At 38.0% G+C, this 18,724-nt stretch overlaps 4 protein-coding genes across 4 annotated transcripts; 2 read left to right on the top strand and 2 right to left on the bottom strand.

The window, feature by feature from the left end:
* Positions 1 to 326: 326 nt before the first annotated feature.
* On the top strand, positions 327 to 914 carry LOC116203353. The gene has a single exon (XM_031535042.1). It carries the CDS (start codon positions 327 to 329, stop codon positions 912 to 914), a length of 588 nt encoding a protein of 195 aa, XP_031390902.1.
* A 4,251-nt stretch (positions 915 to 5,165) lies between these two features.
* Positions 5,166 to 6,028, bottom strand: LOC116203116. The gene has a single exon (XM_031534781.1). It carries the CDS (start codon positions 5,930 to 5,932, stop codon positions 5,345 to 5,347), a length of 588 nt encoding a protein of 195 aa, XP_031390641.1. The 5' UTR covers positions 5,933 to 6,028; the 3' UTR covers positions 5,166 to 5,344.
* A 2,480-nt stretch (positions 6,029 to 8,508) lies between these two features.
* Positions 8,509 to 9,375, bottom strand: LOC116202846. Its single transcript, XM_031534473.1, has one exon. It carries the CDS (start codon positions 9,254 to 9,256, stop codon positions 8,669 to 8,671), a length of 588 nt encoding a protein of 195 aa, XP_031390333.1. The 5' UTR covers positions 9,257 to 9,375; the 3' UTR covers positions 8,509 to 8,668.
* A 2,385-nt stretch (positions 9,376 to 11,760) lies between these two features.
* Positions 11,761 to 16,568, top strand: LOC116206009. Its single transcript, XM_031538731.1, has 2 exons — positions 11,761 to 11,857; positions 15,807 to 16,568. The coding sequence occupies exons 1-2, from the start codon at positions 11,855 to 11,857 to the stop codon at positions 16,386 to 16,388; spliced, it is 585 nt and encodes a 194-aa protein (XP_031394591.1). The 5' UTR covers positions 11,761 to 11,854; the 3' UTR covers positions 16,389 to 16,568.
* The last annotated feature ends 2,156 nt before the right edge of the window (positions 16,569 to 18,724 follow it).

Here is an 18,724-nt window from a genome sequence, read left to right as displayed (position 1 = left end):
GAAGTTTCTATCGCCGCTAGAAATGGACTTTAGCAAACAATTTTTTCTAGAGAAAGGCTCTACCTTTTAGAAGTCAAAATATTTGCTTTAGCGCGTTCGTTTCTTAATTAATTAATTTCCTCAAGTTCTCATCATCATATCCAGGAAGCTCTCTAGCTTACACTTCCCTCCCCTAAACCTTCATATAAATATAAAGTAGAGCTGCATGCTACCTTCATTCAATCCCCACAACTTCTTCTCACAACATCTCTAACAATTCCCAGACAGGCCCAAAACGACTCTCACCACAACTTCCCTAGATAGCTAGCCAAAGAAATCTCGATCGAATGGCAAAGGACACGGAATCATTCCAATCCCAGGAGGAGAAGCGACAGAAGAGGATGAAATTGGCTGCGTACATCGGCGCTTTTGCCGTGTTCCAAGTTATTGTCATTCTGGTTTTCGCACTGGTTGTGATGAAAGTTAAGACCCCGAAGTTCAGGATTGGCAACGGCATCGAGATCCAGTCCCTGACCGCTGGGACCCAGTCCTCGCCCTCGTTCGACATGAGCTTCATCGCACCAATCAGGATCAAGAACACCAACTTCGGGCCCTACAAGTACGACGCCACCACCGTCAACTTCACCTACGGCGGCGTGCAGGTGGGGCAGGTGGCAATCCCGAAGAGCAAGGCCAACTTCAAGTCCACCAAGAAGGTCGATGTGATCGTGTCCGTGAACTCCGATGCCTTGACGAGCACTTCGGGGCTTGGGAGCGAGCTGAACTCTGGGTTGCTGACACTGAACAGCCAGGGGAGGATGAACGGTAAGGTGGAGCTGATGCTCATCTTCAAGAAGAAGAAGTCCACCAACATGAACTGCACCATGGCAATTAACGTGTCGACCAAGGCGGTTCAATCAGTGTCCTGCGAATGAGATTTACTGGATATTACAGAGGATGTAAACATTATTTATTCATCTTATTCTTGAGACCGTGTTACTACGTACGTGTTTTTTAGTTGATGAAAATAAATGATATTTATTCTTTGATTATTAATGTCACCTGGCCAGAAGGGTAGGATGCGGCTGATTTTTTTTTTTCAACGTGCACTTTGATATTCGAAAGTCCAATGGACCTCAACTAATTCAATTCGCGCATGGTCGGCTCACTTAGAGAGTAAAAGCTCTCCCAATCATGGATTTTCTCATTCACAGGGTTGAATTCTTACCCTTATTTAAGGGGAACAAGAGTCGAACCACTTGAATCAACTATATCAATTCATTGGCTGAATTAATCTAAGAGAACTATTCAACCAAACAAAAGGGGACAAAAAACAAAAGAAAGAAAATGGGAAATATATGGTGCAATCATCAAAGTGATATTATGGTGCAATTCAAATAATTTAGAAGAAGTTTAAATAAAGTTCGTCCAAAATTATATAATTTACTAAGAATATAAGTAAATATTTTTCGAAATCGATAGTGTAAGTAATTTATTAAGAATCTAAATAATTTGTTATATCTATAGTGATACATGTCATCGCCTGATAGCCAAGAGATTTTAGGTTCGATACCTAATGGGACTATATGTACCCATTTATTAGTTATTATGATTTTTATTTCAATATACAAATTTATAGGGCTCCCTTGTAACAAAAAAGAAATTGTCATAACTCAAAAAATTATGATTTACTTAATATTGAACTTTTTTCCTGTGATTTTAGTCATGTCATTCTAGGTCGCAAGAAAATAGGCCAATTTCGACTTCAAGACGGTTAGATGTTATTTTCATTAACATTCTTACGGTATACAAAGTCGATTCCAACTTGGACTAATCCAATTGATTAGCTTGCGTTCGATTTTCGAATTAGATAATGATTCAATTCAACTTGATTTATGCAATGATTGTAAATGTTGACAAATATATTGATATGTATGTATATATAGATGTGAAAGTAGATGTAAAAAATTTTATTAAAAAATTGATATGTATATATATATATATGTAAAAATAAATGGAAAATTTATTATTAAAAAATTGATTATAAAAATGGTAGAAAAAAATATGTGAAAAATTTTATTATTAAATTAGAGAAAAAAAGTAATGATTGTGTTGTTAAATTGATGAAAAAAATATAGTTGAGTTGAGTGGAGTAAGATTATGATTGGAAAAACAAAAAAAGCCTATTGTTTTAGTTCAGGACATAGTCGAAAGGTCGAGATTATTCTAAATTTCCTTTAACTAGTCGCATAGCCCACGGGCGTCAATTTTGCTGAAATATCGTTAGCTCGTTCTATATAATTTTGACAAGAATCTATCGATGAACTTCACATTCACAGAATAAATTATATACTTTCATTATTCTAAAAAATAAATATTCAACTAATAAAAAACAAAAATCTAAAAAATCATATAAACTAATGTCGGGAGAGAAAAACAAGAGAGGAATATTCCATAATCGAAAAAAAAATTAGTGGGAAAGGAACCTGAGAAAGAAAAGAGTCAAAATGACTTAATGAAAGAGGGAATAAATTTAATGGGATAGGTAGCTTACGTGGCAGTATCACCTTGCACGATAAAGCTTACATGGTAGCTCCTTATAGCACAAATGGAAGGCTCTCATGAGAGTCCTAATTGCATAATACTATTCATTTTCCCGCGCATTGCGTGGGCATTTGCATTTATATATTTTAGTTAAGTTTTTGTGAGATATATCTTAGAAATGCTGAAATGATGATTTAAAATATTTTTGGTCATTACTACAAATTACATAGACAAATTTATTATTCAGCAAAAAAAAATTATGGAAATCATGAAATATGTAAGAGCATTGCAACGAGTTTTTCAAATTAGTCCTATAGTTAACAAGTTGTGCGAGCGTTCGTATTTTTGCGTGTTTAGTAAAAATCTTTTAAGAAACCGTGGAAGAGTTCCGTTCATTTTCTTATATTTATGAAAAGAACTTGCATAGCCTATCGAAAAAATATATATTTATTAATTTTTTTCTTTGGTAGATAATCCTTTTTTTTATTTAGTTTTTGGAGAATTTATAAGAAATATATTGTGAAAGACATTGCTCTCGTAATTCTGAGGGATCGACTATTAAAAGTTATTCACCCTCTTAACAAGTGCGTTTCTCAGGACTTAAACTTGTGTTCCCTTCTTTAAGGGGTTGGAGTGACTTACCACTAAACTAACATTTTATTGGTGGAACCTATAAAAAATATAGAGAGTGATATTTGATGAATTCAACGTATCACAATAAATAATTATTAAATTCATTATTTTTTTTTCATGTATCATATTTGAGAAGATGAGTGAATAGATGCTCAATTATAAGCTAAGGAAATGGTAAAAAATCTGAAGTAATAAGCTCTCATTGAACGAATGAATGCCTCTTATCGCCCAAACCACGCGAGTCTGTTTTAATAATATATATATATAAATAGATATAGATCAGCATGAACGACATATCTCATGAAACAAGAAGCTTGAAGTCAACCAGTCGGCACATACATAATTCATGCATTCACAGACCAACAATCTGATAGCCTAATCAGTTTCTCCACTGTCGAGCCTCCGAGTCTCTTCGTCCTATGAGTTGGCGCTCCGTTTCTTGCTTGATTTTGATTAACCTTAAAATGACTGAATTAAGGGTCCCCTTTTTCCGAATACAATTACAAGGTTGAGGTCATGAATGTGAGGCCGTGAGCTCCATCTAGAAAGAGAGATGATGTCAATATTTGTCATGGAATAAGGGAAAAAAAATCAAGGGAAGCAGGATTCATGAAAGTATTTAAATAATATTAATTTCTAACATAATAATGATTAGTAATGAGCACGCCACTCGTGCGATAATGTACGTGTTTACGCTCATTTTTCACATTTCGCGATAAATGGGCTTAGGCATGTAAGGTCCACGGGACCGGCGCCCATGATCAAAGACTCGAGGGCCCGACTCGAGAATCCGCGACACTATCCGATTTGGAAAGTTACTGACGGGAATGTAATTTGATAAAGTAGTCATGAAATGTTCTGGCTGGGCTACCTAATTGACCCGGTGATCTACCTAATTGACCCGTCCAACTAGTGCTGCCTAAGGTCTATTACAGCTTGGATCAGCCAAACCGGCCTCATCCTGCCTGTTTGACTCAGCATGATTGACGGCAACGTTGACCTCGGAGGAGTATCTACTAGTTTCATCCGGTCAACTTGGAGAAATTAAAACCAACGTGATTGGCTACTTACGCAAGTTTTTAAATTTTGAAATTTAACTTTAATTTTATTCACTGCATAATAAAAATTCATAATATAATTATTACTTTTTCTTTTTCTTCAAATTTTTTAATTATTTAATTCAATTTTTAATACTAAATTCTCTCAACTATTAATTATTTTTTTTACAATTCAACAACTATCATTACTTTCTCTCAACTATTCATTACTTTTTCACACTTTTTCTCATAATTCAACAATACAATTATTACAATTCAATTAAAATCAAAACTCAACTCTACTTAATTCTAAAACTAAACACACTAAAACTTATGAAAAGAGAGCATCAGATATATAAGCAATCGTATAAGTCTAGTTCTACAAGATAATAACTCGAAATATTTTTGATAACAGAATAACTTGAAATTAAGTTCAGCGTGCAGCTATGCCGTTCCTATTCCTCAGATTTCTTGTAGTCTCTCAATCAAATCTGGAATCAAGTGCCAGCTAAGAATGGTTTGGAAGTTGCAGAAAAAGGCAAAGAACATGTAACTGAAAAATATTAACAAATAAGCAACGAATATTTTTTTTATTAGCTAAGAATTTCACGTCAGAGCACAATCCTTGACCATAAATGTTTCACATGGATTTCCAAGGCCTTCCACATGCTAATTTCTCTCTAATTGTTTAATGTATATGTCCCATTCGGTTTGGCTGAGTATATCTCTTGATATAATATAGTCTCCAACTAAAATCATGGGTCGTTGAGGAAAGGAGGCAGAGTGCAGTGACAGGAACTAAGAGATTATTCTAAATCCGATTCTTGCCTATAGAATTACATGTGATCCGTTATTTAGATTTCTATTTTCTCTCATTTATTTATTTATTATTTAATTAAACAATCAAACTATTAATTTGATTTATATATCTTCATCCACGTAATTATTAATTAAACAATCAAACAATTAATCTCATTTATATATCTTCATCCACGTAAATGTAACAATTAATTATACAAATCCAAGAATGATGTAAATCCATTTTTAAAAAAATTATATAAATCCAAGCTACCCACAATGAATATCTCAAGAATGATCTGAGAATGAGACGAATAAATAATGTTTACATCCTCTGTGATATCCAGTAAATCTCATTTACAGGACAATGATTGAACCGCCTTCGTTGACACGTTAATTGCCATGGTGCAGTTCATATTGGTGGACTTCTTCTTCTTGAAGATGAGCATCAGCTCCACCTTACCGTTCATCCTCCCCTGGCTGTTCAGTGTAAGCACCCCAGAGTTCAGCTCGCTCCTTAGCCCCGAAGTGCTCGTCAAGGCATCAGAGTTCACGGACACGATCACATCGACCTTCTTGGTGGACTTGAAGTTGGCCTTGCTCTTCGGGATTGCCACCTGCCCCACCTGCATGCCGCCGTAGGTGAAGTTGACGGTGGCAGCATCGTACTTGTAGGGCCCGAAGTTGGTGTTCTTGATCCTGATTGGTGCGAAGAAGCTCATGTCGAACGAGGGTGAGGACTGGGTCCCAGCTGTCAGGGACTGGATCTCGATGCCGTTACCAATCCTGAACTTCGGGGTCTTGACTTTCATCACAACCAGTGCGAAAACCAGAATGACAATAACTTGGAACACGGCGAAAGCGCCGATGTACGCAGCCAATTTCATCCTCTTCTGTCGCTTCTCTTCCTGGGATTGGAATGATTCCATGTCCTTTGCCATTCGATCGAGATTTCTTTGGCTAGCTAGCTAGGGAAGTTGTGGTGAGAGTCGTTTTGGGTCTGTCTGGGAATTCTTAGAGATGTTGTGAGAAGAAGTTGTGGGGATTGAATGAAGGTAGCATGCAGCTCTACTTTATATTTATATAAAGGTTTAGGGGAATTAAGAATATTTAATTGTGGGAGTGAAGTGTAAGCTATAAAGCTTCCTGGATATGATGATGAGAACTTGAGGAAATTAATTAATTAAGAAAGGAACGCGTTAAAGCAAATGTTTTGACTTCTAGAGGGTCGAGCCTTTCTCTTGAAAAAATTGATTGCTAAAGTCCATTTCTAGCGGCAATAGAAACTTCTCTTGTATCCATTAGGCAGCGGTGAGAATCGAACCCCGGAATTCGAATTAACCTTATAACGATTGGTTAGTGCTTTTGATTAATCTTATAGCAGTTGATTAATCAGGTTTGAAGGCGACTGCCCAGAGCCCTCTTTTTCCTATCCCGATCGCCCTTGTAACAATTGATTTGTGCTTTTCTTTTTCCACAATCAAGGTCGAGGCCAGGCACGTGATTAATAAGCTGAATTTAGAAAGACATGCATTGGAGGTTATAATATTTTATTTTAGAAAATAAAATATTTGGAAATAAGATCATATCATATCGATTAAGTTATTTGAAATCTTTCGGATTTTCCAAAATCCCATTGATATTATTTATTACTATCTTAGTTAATGTATCAAGGTGAGTTGCTCCTCCTTGTATTTTTTTTTTTTGAGTCAAATCATAATAAGAACTGCCGTGGTTTTAGTGCATGGCTACCACGTTTCAATGTCTCCATTCTCTGCTCTCATCTTATATTTAATTTTCACAACATGGAATGTCCATCTTATCATAAGTGTGCTTCACATTTGATATTGTAATATAAAATATTCACCGAGCCTATAAACGACTGGGGCCATATTTAATCAAAAAGTTCGAGCTGATAAATTGTGGTACCCAATCACTTATAAACCCAATATTTTCTTTCTAATTTTCCAATGTGGTATTTATTATCCTCAACACTTCACCCTCACATGTCAGTTGGGCATGTGGACCTAAACCACTCTTAACTTGGAGAAGCGTGAAATCTGCTCTGATACCATATAAAAATATTCACTGGTTCTATAAATGACTTGGGCTTTCTCCAACCCAAAAGCTCGAGCCGATAGATTATGGTATCCAATCACTTATAAATATAGTATTTTCTTTCTAATTTTTCAATGTGAGATTTATGCTGCGTTTGGTTTCATAGTAGGATTTTAAAATCAAATTTTGATTTTAAAAAAGAGTGGTATAAATGGGACCTATCTTTTAACTTTGTATGAGTTATGTTGTTTTGTTGTGAAAAAAGTGATATAAATGGGACCCATTATTTGACTTTGTATGAGTTATTTTGTTTAGTAGTGGGTAGAGTTAAGTTAGAATTGTGATTTTAAAATTGCATCCACAAACCAAACAAGCCCTTATTATCCTCATAACGTAATAATTAGTCATACGCCTGTCCTAGTGGAACAATACATTCAGGCATTACACGGAGAAAAAAAAGAAAAAAAAGGCGTTACTTCAACTGCACTAATTGAACCAGTTAATTGGTTCAAGATGAATTCCTGGAAATAAATTTTGTTAGATTACTGTTACCCATAATTATCGAAAATGCCTCAGTGTCCTAATTTCTGCGAAATACCTTCGTTTTTATTAGTCGAAAAGATGTTGCCACCTCGGATTAATAGTCATGTAGTCGCCGATGAGCTTGATCAATTCAATTAGCCCAAGCCGGAATCGACGACCGTGTACATATACATGGGAAGGCTGATGCAACTGGCATCTAATCTTCTCGAAGTTGAAATCGGCCTCTATCCATGGGACCTTGAATGACATGATGTTGGATATATAGTAGCCTACACTCGACCTTCCCAATTTGGAATGACATCATCGACACTGGGTGATCTATGTACTTAATGGAAAATTCTACCGTCCATGCATTAAACGGTTCATGAGACCTCCGTGACGATTGGATCAGCGTGGGAGACACTACTTCCAACTGCGTGCTGCCCAATATGGTCTTTTACTACTTGGACTGGCCAAACTCTGGTCGAAGCTGCATACGACCTAGTGAGGTCGACTCATTCATGTCCTGCCAAGGTGCTCCTGGGGAAAATGCCCATCTAAGAGGTATCACTAGAGAAATTAAAACGGACTAGCGCTTAAGGTCTTTGAAGGGCGAGTGTCAGTAGCTCGACGCTTTTTCTGATAATTTTTTAGTGTCGTAAAAACCGTTGTTGGCAAAGGATGGTCGGCACTTCGAAAAAGCATCAATGAAAACCACCGGGGGACCAACGCTTTAAAACATGCGCTAAAATATGCGAACGCTTTTCTTATGTTTGCTAATTAAAACATGGCTCTTTTTTACTCAATACCGGTGCTTAAAAGTTAAAACAAGTCCTCTCCCCTCATGCTACTTTCTTTCTTTTATTTTTGGTCCCCTGTTTGGCTGAATAGTTCTCTTTAAATTATTAAGCCACCAGCTACATCCCACGCCATGCGATTTGAATAATCAAAGAATAATTTATTTATTTTTCATCAACTAAGAACACGTGAAAATAATTAGTAAAAAAGAATAAATCCAAGCTGCACGCACAGTCTCAAGATTAATCAAAGAATGAGACGGATAAATAATGTTTACATCCTCTGCAATCCAGTAAACCTCATTTGCAGGACACAGATTGAATCGCCTTCGTCGACACGTTAATCGCCATGGTGCAGTTCATGTTGGTGGACTTCTTCTTCTTGAAGATGAGCATCAGCTCCACCTTCCCGTTCATCCTCCCCTGGCTGTTAAGAGTCAGCACCCCAGAGTTCAGTTCGCTCCCGAGGCCTGAAGTACTTGTCAAGGCATTGGAGTTCACGGACACGATCACATCAACCTTCTTGGTGGACTTGAAGTTGGCCTTGCTCTTCGGGATCACCACTTGGCCCACTTGCACGCCTCCGTAGGTGAAGTTGACAGTGGTGGCATCGTACTTGTAGGGCCCGAAGTTGGTGTTCTTGATCCTGATTGGTGCGATGAAGCTCATGTCGAATGAGGGCGAGGACTGGGTCCCGGCTGTCAGGGACTGGATCTCAATGCCGTTCCCGATCCTGAACTTTGGGGTCTTCACTTTCATGACAACCAGCGCAAAAACCAGAATGACGATAACTTGGAACACGGCAAAAGCGCCAATGTATGCAGCCAATTTCATCCTCTTTTGCCGTTTCTCCTCCTGGGATTGGAATGATTCCATGTCCTTTGCCATTCGATCGAGATCACTTTGGCTAGCTAGCAGGGGAAGTTGTGGTGAGAGAAGTTTTTGGGTCTTCTGGGAATTACTGGAGATTTGTGAGAAGAATTTGTGGGGATTGATGGGGTTTATGTTGCAGCTCTACTCTGTATTTATATATAAAGGTTTAGGAGAAATAAGAATGTGTAATTATTAGGAGGGAATTGTAAGCTAGAGAGCTTCCTGGATATGATGATGAGAACTTGAAGACATTATTGACTAACGAAAGCAACGCGTTAAATCTAAAGTTTTGACTTCTAGAGGGTCAAGCCTTGCTCAAGTCCTTTTTTAGCGCCAAGAGAAACTTCTGTTGTATCCATTTCATTTCCTCATGGCAATATGCTTCCCTAATTCATCCTAGGCTTGCTTTTCCTTTAGGCAGCTGTGACGAGAACCGAATCCTGAAATTCTGATTAATCTTATAACAGTGGATTAATTAGTGGTTTTGATTAACTTTGCAACTATTGTTTAATCAGGTCCAAAAGGCGAGTGCCCTGAACCCTATATTTCCCATTCCAATCGACCTTATAACAATCAATCAATGCTTCTTTTTCTTCTCCCATGATCACGATTGATGCCGGGCATATAATTAAGCTGAAATTTTCTTGTCTTCCAGTGACTTTTCTATTTTGATGTGTTGTTCTCTGCTATTCCAGGGTCTTTTGATCCGTTGTTTGTAATCCGTAAGACCTTTCTTGCAATATTGATATACATGAGTTATCCAAAAAAAAAAATGAATCTAGAAAGATATGGAATATCCATCTTAATTATCATGTAAGTGTGGTAGGTATTTAACATTCTAACACAATAATTAGTCATGCGCCTGCAGTCGAATAAAATATACGATACTCGCATATCATCAGGCATTACACAGAGCCGACAAAAAAAAATAAAAGAAAGAAAAAGAAGGCAACTGCACCACTAATTGAATTATATAATTGGTTCAAGGTAAACTTCCTAGAAATATATTTTGTTAGATAACGTACGGTTACACATAAGTAGTGAAAAATGACTTAATTAGCTTCCTAGCTTCTGTGAAATACTTATGTTTTTCTTAGATCATAAAATGAAAACCCATCCGTCTCCGTGCTGATAATAGTTTCTATTTCCACGGTCTATTTACAATTATAGACAAACATAAAAGTTACGTGACTTTTCCACTTCTTACTTAAAACATACACGAGTCGATTCAGTACGGAAAGTAGATGAACCTTTCCACTTATGTGTGCGAAAAAACATCTTTTAACAGATGAAATCGAAGCTTCTGTTGGTGGTAGACACCCTTGATGGGTTCCTGATAATGTTTTCATTTCTTTATTGGAAAGACGTTGTTAACCATGTCTGGAAGGTCAAAAAAGCCAACCTCGGCCGTGTTTGGCGTCTTAGAATTCAAATTAAAATAATGACAACAATGATGTAACAATATAAATAAATAAACTATAAGCATCGAAAATCTGCACGGCGTGCATCGAATATTCATTCAGCGGAACCACATGTCTGTGGTGCTAAGTTTGTTTTCTTTTTTTCTTTATTCCTTCTTCTGCATTCAGCAAGCGGAAAAATTATTGGATACTTTAGCCACTCCCTTGACACTTCAGGGTTGCCATGCTTTTTATTATACAACTCGAAAGTGTTAAAAAACAGTCCAAGTCAAGAGATCGGATAATTTTTTCTTGGAATAGATCCTACTAAATCGTTTTTCTTTTTTTGTGTGAACCATGATATTTGGAATTCCAATTGAGTCTTGATTAATCAAGTCGAGCCGGATCAGCACATTGAGAAATTAAACTCTTCCGGTGTGTATTTTTTACATTTATAATGACATGAAAGGGGTAAATAACAATGAAGAAGGAAAATTTTCACATTGATTTTAGTCCGTTTAATTATATTATTACCATATTACAATAATTAGCGGTTGTGATTGACTTTGTATAGAAGCAAAAGATCTCTATATTAGGCTTCATTTAAGACTATGCCATTTTAAAAGAAAAAGGGCGAAAAAAAAAGAGTAAATTACAAAAAAAACTCAAATTTTGTAAAATATCTCAATTTTGTCCTAAATTTTGTTTTGTAACAGAAAAAACCATAAGTTTTCTAAAATGTCTAAAAAATGACCTCCGTTATAACTTCCGTCAATTTTTGCTGTTGATGGTGGGTCCCTTTAACAGTCCACGTAGGTCACACGTAGGCTGGTGGGTCCCTTTAACAGTCCACGTAAGTCACACGTAGGCAAAAATTGACGGAAGTTATAACGGAGGTCATTTTTGAGACATTTTAGAAAATTTATGGTTTTTTATTACAAAACAAAATTTATGACAAAACTGAGACTTTTTACAAAATTTGGGTTTTTTTTTGTAATTTGCCAAAAAAAAGACCACGCCAGTTTCCTATTTCATTGGACCTTGTCCTGGCCCACCTAACATCATCTCTGTGTCTATATAAACTGCATTTTTCCTCTGCTAAACCTCACATCTAATTTCTCTCGACCTCTCATATCAGCTTCCTCACATCTGAAACTGACCGATAACAGTCCAGAGAACAGAGCCCAAAAGAAGAGACAGAGATTAGACAAAAATGGTGGAAGAGAGGAGAGATTTTGAAGCCCAGGAGGAGAAGAGGAGGAAGAGGATGAAGCTGGCCGGTTACATCGCGGCCTTTGTCGTGTTCCAGACCCTGGTCATCGTGGTTTTTGCCCTGGTCGTGATGAAAGTTAAGACGCCAAAGTTCCGGGTTGAAACCCTCAGGATACAGAGCCTAACAGCCGGTAACCAGAACTCGCCCTCCTTCGACATGGCCTTCACCGCCCCGATCAGAATCAAGAACACCAACTTCGGGCCATACAAGTACGACGCAACTACCATCGACTTCACCTATGGGGGCGTGCAGGTGGGGCAGGGGTCGATCCCCAAGAGCAAGGCCAACATGAAATCCACTAAGAAGGTCGATGTCCCCGTGACCTTGAGCTCGAGTGCCCTGACAAGCACTTCGGGCCTCGGGAACGAGCTGAGTTCCGGGGTCTTGACGCTCAACAGCCAGGGGACGTTGAGCGGGAAGGTGGAGCTGATGTTCATCTTCAAGAAGAAGAAGTCCACCAACATGAACTGCACCATGACAATTAACGTGTCGACAAAGACGGTCCAGTCTTTGTCCTGCAAATGAGCTTAAACATGTCAGAGTGTTACTGTTTTATGCAGAAGTCATCTTTGTTGCTGTTTTGTTTCCTCAAGCAAAACTGCCTAGACATGGATGCGTTATTCCTTTGTATTTCGATTTATCATGTTTTTGCCGGATCGCCATTAAATTGTTCAATGAAGTCACCTGGAATTTGATATCTATGGCTTAATTATCTCCTCCTAAAAAGTGCCGACAGCGAATTTTCCAGGCTAATCAAGCAAAGAGATATTTTTAGTTGACGAATTTACGACAGCAACATCGTGACAAGTTTGGGCTTTGTAACTTTTTGCACATGGACCCATACTTTTGATCCAACTGTTTACTATCGGATACGTTAATGGCGCAAGATTTGGGATGGAATGAAGAGCTCTGTAACCTCTGTTACTTGTCTGTCAGGTAATGACAATTAGGAGCTTGCGGACAAGAGTTTCCCGGTAATACATGAAGAGGTAAGCAAGAATTTCCAAGTGAAGATCAATATAATTCGAAAAATGAACTTCTAACTCGATGTCATCGAATATCACAAATTCTATGAGCTTCTAATCGTCATTACCTGATATACAAGTAACTGTCAGATCCGAACCCCTAATTACCATTTTCCCCCTCAGAATTTCACCTAAGCAAAAACATCAGCTACCCAACTAAATTAACTACCAAAAATAGAAGAACGATAACAGCACAGGACATATTCTGGAGAGCCACCAACAGCATAGGACATACGTTAATCATCTCCTCCGAGAAGAACCACCCCGAGAAGAGGCTGAGTAAAGCTACGGGCAATTCTCAGCTGTACAGAACGGCCTCTTCAAATGTCCCCTTTTGATGTCGCAATAGCAAAACAAATCTTTTCTTCTTCTACATCATTGAAGTCTGATGAGTTATCAGAGGCAGGAGCACTTGGTTGGACATTACCATCCCGAGATGGAATCTCTTCTCTTTTGTTCGGTTGTGCAACCTGAGCAGTTGATACTGCATGAATATCATCATGTTCTTCATCAATTATGACGGTTCGACGGTCACCAGGGCCAGGAATCCAGGATAATAGTCTGTTCCAATGACCACCTCTAGAGGGCACCTCCACTTGGAAGCAGTGGCCATAGCTAGCCCGTAGAGATATGGAGCCTGGTCTTTTCCTTCGGCTGTATATTCGCCAATGTACTGACTCAGCATTTCCCTAATGACTCTAGCAACATCATGGCTGAGCCCGAGCTGCTCACACCCCTTTGCCGAGACACTATACGTCATGTCTCTCGACCCTCACAACCCCCTAGCAGGTAATGATGTTCATGATGTGAGGCACTATACAGTGTTGCTCAGCGCATTAAACTAGTACAATGAAATATAATCATAATATAGCTAATAAAGTGGCGCGGGGTAGTTTCATAACTAGTATCGAAACTGGAACTTGTTGGTTACCAGACGAAAGTGTGCATTACTGTACTACATCCTCTTTGATGAAAAGGGAGCTGCCTTGATTCAAGCATTTTAAGGTTATAATTAAGGAGCAAAGCCTAGACTCACAGGACGAGAGACTCCAAGGGACGACAATTGAGAAATTCAGGCTATCATATTGCTCGTATATTACTAAATGTATTATGCGCCAACCGGTCAAATAACTTCAAGCTTCTTTGTTTAATGAAACAGCTCGATTGTGCTAAAGGGAATTTAGAGTAATCCCAACCTTTTGACTATGTTATTAACTCAAAAGTTTATTTCTTATTTTCGCAGTCTATTTACAATTATAGAGAATTAGAGATACTTAAAGTGATATGTTAAGAGTAAAAAATCCCACACGGAAAAATTAAGAAGAATCTAATGGATTTATAAGAGATTGTGGTACTTAATTTAGCTCGAGCTTTTGGGTTGGAGATGGGTCCAATCGCTTATAGACCCAATAGAATTTTACATAGTATCAGAACGGGTAATGCTTCCGCGCGCATGTGTGTAGGTTTACATCACGCCGTTTGAAAAGTCTCTTTGTTGATGGGCAGTCGAAGTGCGCCCATATTTGGCCCGAGTGTGAAACTCGTGGTCTCTTTGAAATCTGAGTGCGGAGAAAAAAAAACTCGCCTCATTCGCCTCATATTAGTCCGGCCCAAGCGTGACCTCATTGTCAATTGTCGTCTCCCCCTCCCTCCCAAGCACGGAAGTCCAGCTCGTAGTTAGTTCTTAAGGGCGGGTTATTCTAGTCCACCCACACGTTGCCACGTGAAATTCGAATTTTTGGATTAGAGATAGGTTCAATGAATATTTTACATGATATGACTTTTCCAGTTCTTAATTAAAACATAAACGAGCGGATTCGTTACGGAAAGTCGACGAAACTTCCCACTTATTTGTACAAAAAGAAAAAAGAAAATAAAAAGAATCTTATGACAGCTGAAAATGAAGCTTCTGTTGATAGTAGCCTCTTGATGCGTTCCTGATAATGTTTCCTTTCTTTATTGGCGAAGGTCAATAGTCAAGTTACCTTGTCTAGAAGGTCAACAAATCCAACCTCGACCGTGTCCGTCGTCTAGAATTCAAATTAAAATAATAACAACAATGTTGTGCTAATAAAATAAGCAAATAAATTATAAGCATCATATTGAAAAATGTGCAGGAAGCACATTGTACTAATTCTCTTCTCTAATTTTTTCGTCTTTTGCACTCATCAAGCAGAAAATAATAGGGTACTTTAGCCAAACGATCCCTTGACGCATCAGGGTTGCCAGATGGTGGTTCCCGTATTGATTAAATAGCTCAGAAGTTCTAAATAATAGTTCCCGTTAAGAAATTGGATAATCTTTCAAGGAAGAAAAAAAATATTATACTCTATTAATAAAGTGTTGGTTGAGTGATAAATAATTTCAATTCTCATAAAAAGAAGAGCATAAATTCGAGTCCCAAAAAAATACACTTATTGGGAAGATAAATAACATTTAATATTAATATTTTTCACAATTTTTTCAATGAAACAAAAAAAAAGTCATACTCTAAACCTGTTTCTAAACAGCAATTATCAATGAACAAGGAAAGTTTTACGAACCTTGATTTTATTATTACCAGATTATAATGATCAACAGTTGTGATTGACAATGAAGCAAAATATCTCCCAAATGGGCTTCATTTAATTCTATGCCATTTCCGTCCCCCCAAAAGAAAAAAAGGACTGTGCCATTTTCCTATTTCATTGGACCTTGTCCTGGCCCACCCGACATCTTCTTTGTATCTATATATACTGCCCTTTTCCTCTGCTAAACCTCACATCTAATTTCTCACGACCTCTCATATCAGGAATTCCTTATATCTGAGAGTGACAACAATTCAGAGAACAGATCCCAAAAGAAGAGACAGAGATTAGACAAAAATGGTGGAAGAGAGGAGAGATTTTGAAGCCCAGGAGGAGAAGAGGAGGAAGAGGATGAAGCTGGCCGGTTACATCGCGGCCTTTGTCGTGTTCCAGACCCTGGTCATCGTGGTTTTTGCCCTGGTCGTGATGAAAGTTAAGACGCCAAAGTTCCGGGTTGAAACCCTCAGGATACAGAGCCTAACCGCCGGGAACCAGAACTCGCCCTCCTTCGACATGGCCTTCACCGCCCCGATCAGAATCAAGAACACCAACTTCGGGCCATACAAGTACGACGCAACTACCATCGACTTCACCTATGGGGGAGTGCAGGTGGGGCAGGGGTCGATCCCCAAGAGCAAGGCCAACATGAAATCCACTAAGAAGGTCGATGTCCCCGTGACCTTGAGCTCGAGTGCCCTGACAAGCACTTCGGGCCTCGGGAACGAGCTGAGTTCCGGGGTCTTGACGCTCAACAGCCAGGGGACGTTGAGCGGGAAGGTGGAGCTGATGTTCATCTTCAAGAAGAAGAAGTCCACCAACATGAACTGCACCATGGCAATTAATGTGTCGACAAAGACGGTCCAGTCTTTGTCCTGCAAATGAGCTTAAACATGTCAGAGTGTTTGTTACTGTTTTATACAGAAGTGATCTTTGTAGCTGTTTTGTTTCCTCAAGCAAAACTGCATATACATGAATGCATTATTCCTTTGTATATCGATCTATCATGTTTTTGCCGGATCGCCATTAAATTGTTCAATGAAGTCACCTAGAATTTGATATCTATGGCTTAATTATCTCCTCCTGAAAAGTGCCTACAGCGAATTTTCCAGGCTAATCAAGCAAAGAGATATTTTTTTTAGTTGACGAATTTACAACGGCAACATCGTGACAAGTTTGGGCTTTGTAGCTTTTTTCACATGGACTCATACTTCTGATCCGACGGTTTACTATCGGATACGTTAATGGCGCAAGATTTGGGATGGAACGAAGAGCTCTGTAACCTCTGTTACTTGTCTGTCAGGTAATGACAATTAGGAGCTCACGGACAAGAGTATCCCGGTAATACATGAAGAGGTAGGCAAGAATTTACAAGTGAAGATCAACATAATTCGAAAAATGAACTTCTAATTCGATATCATCGAATATCACAAATTCCATGAGCTCCTAATTGTCATTACCTGATACACAAGTAACAGTCAGATCTAAACCCCTAATTACCATTCCCCCCCTCTCCCCCTTCTCATAATTTTACCTAAGCAAAAACATCAGCTATCCAACTAAATTAACTACCAAAAATAGAAGAACGATGACAGTACAGGACATGTTCCAGAGAGCCACCAACAGCATAGGAAATTTATTCTATGAATGTGACGTTCATCGATAGATTCTTGTCAAAAATATATAGAACGAGCCAATGATAATTCAGTAAACTTGACGCTCACAGGCTTTGCGACTAGCTAAAGGAAATTTAGAATAATCTCGACCTTCCGACTATGCCCTGAACTAAAACGGTTAGTTTCTATTTCCATGGTCTATTTACAATTATAGACAAACGTAAAGTTATGTGACTTTTCCACTTCTTACTTAAAACATACACGAGTCGATTCTGTACGGAAAGTCGATGAACCTTTCCACTTATCTGTGCAAAAATATATATATATATCTTAACAGATGAAATCGAAGCTTCTGTTGGTGGTGGACACACTTGATAGGTTCCTGATAATGTTTTCATTTCTTTATGGGAAAAAGGTTGCGCCAATAGTCAAGTTAACCTTGTCTAGAAGGTCAACAATGCCATCCTCGGCCGTGTTTGGCGTCTTAGAATTCAAATTAAAATAATAACAACAATGATGTAACAATATAAATAAATAAACTATAACATCGAAAAATCTGCACCGCGTGCATCGAATATTCACTCGACGGAAGCACATGTTTGTGGTACTAATTTTTTGTTTTCTTTTTTTTCTTTATTCCTTCTTCTGCATTCCACAAGCGGAAAAATTATCGGATACTTCAGCCGCTCCCTTGGCACTTCAGGGTTGCCATGTTTCTTATTATACAGTTCGAAAGTGTTAAAAAAAAAGTCCAAGTCAAGAGATCGGATAATTTTTTTTTTGGAATAGATCATACTAAATCGTTTTTTTTTTTTTGTGGTCGGCTCACTAAATGATAAAGTTCTTTCAGGTTGAAATTTTTGCATTCATAAAGACTTAAAAAGGGTAAATAACAATGATCATGAAGAAAGTAAATTTTACGAGCATTGATTTTGATCCGTATGATAATATTATTACCAAATTACAATAATTAACTGTTGTGATTGACTTTGTACAGAAGCAAAAGATCTCTATATTAGGCTTCATTTAAGACTATGCCATTTTAAAAGGAAAAAAAAAAAAAAGAAGACGTTGAGCGGGAAGGTGGAGCTGATGTTCATCTTCAAGAAGAAGAAGTCCACCAACAAGAACTGCACCATGGCAATTAACGTGTCGACAAAGACGGTCCAGTCTTTGTCCTGCAAATGAGCTTAAACATGTCAGAGTGTTTGTTACTGTTTTTTACAGAAGTGATCTTTGTAGCTGTTTTGTTTCCTCAAGCAAAACTGCATATACATGGATGCATTATTCCTTTGTATTTAGATTTAGTGAAATTCGCTGCTATATTCATGTTTTTTATTCCAGATTGCTTTGGAATTGTTCAATGAAACCGCCCGGATTTCAATATCTATGGCTCAAGTATCTCCTGAAAAATGTTGACAAAGATTTTCCGGGCTAATCAAGCGAACAGATACTTTTAGTTGGTAAAATTACAACAGCATCCTCGTTACAAGTTTGGGCTGTGAACGTTTATCACATCGAATTTTACTTTTGATCGGACCACTAATTATCGAATATGTTATGTCACTAGAATCGGTTGGAACGAAGAGCTCTCTTTCTTACTTG

The sequence above is a fragment of the Punica granatum genome, chromosome 4, assembly GCF_007655135.1.
Source record: "Punica granatum isolate Tunisia-2019 chromosome 4, ASM765513v2, whole genome shotgun sequence".
Classification (NCBI taxonomy): domain Eukaryota; kingdom Viridiplantae; phylum Streptophyta; class Magnoliopsida; order Myrtales; family Lythraceae; genus Punica; species Punica granatum.
The sequence above is the reverse complement of the archived record's forward strand: the minus strand, read 5'-3'. Positions and strand labels throughout refer to the sequence as shown.

Excerpts from the sequence above, each read along its gene's own strand:
- LOC116203353 (XM_031535042.1), top strand. The coding sequence starts at position 327 with ATGGCAAAGGACACGGAATCATTCCAATCCCAGGAGGAGAAGCGACAG.
- LOC116203116 (XM_031534781.1), bottom strand. The coding sequence starts at position 5,932 with ATGGCAAAGGACATGGAATCATTCCAATCCCAGGAAGAGAAGCGACAG.
- LOC116202846 (XM_031534473.1), bottom strand. The coding sequence starts at position 9,256 with ATGGCAAAGGACATGGAATCATTCCAATCCCAGGAGGAGAAACGGCAA.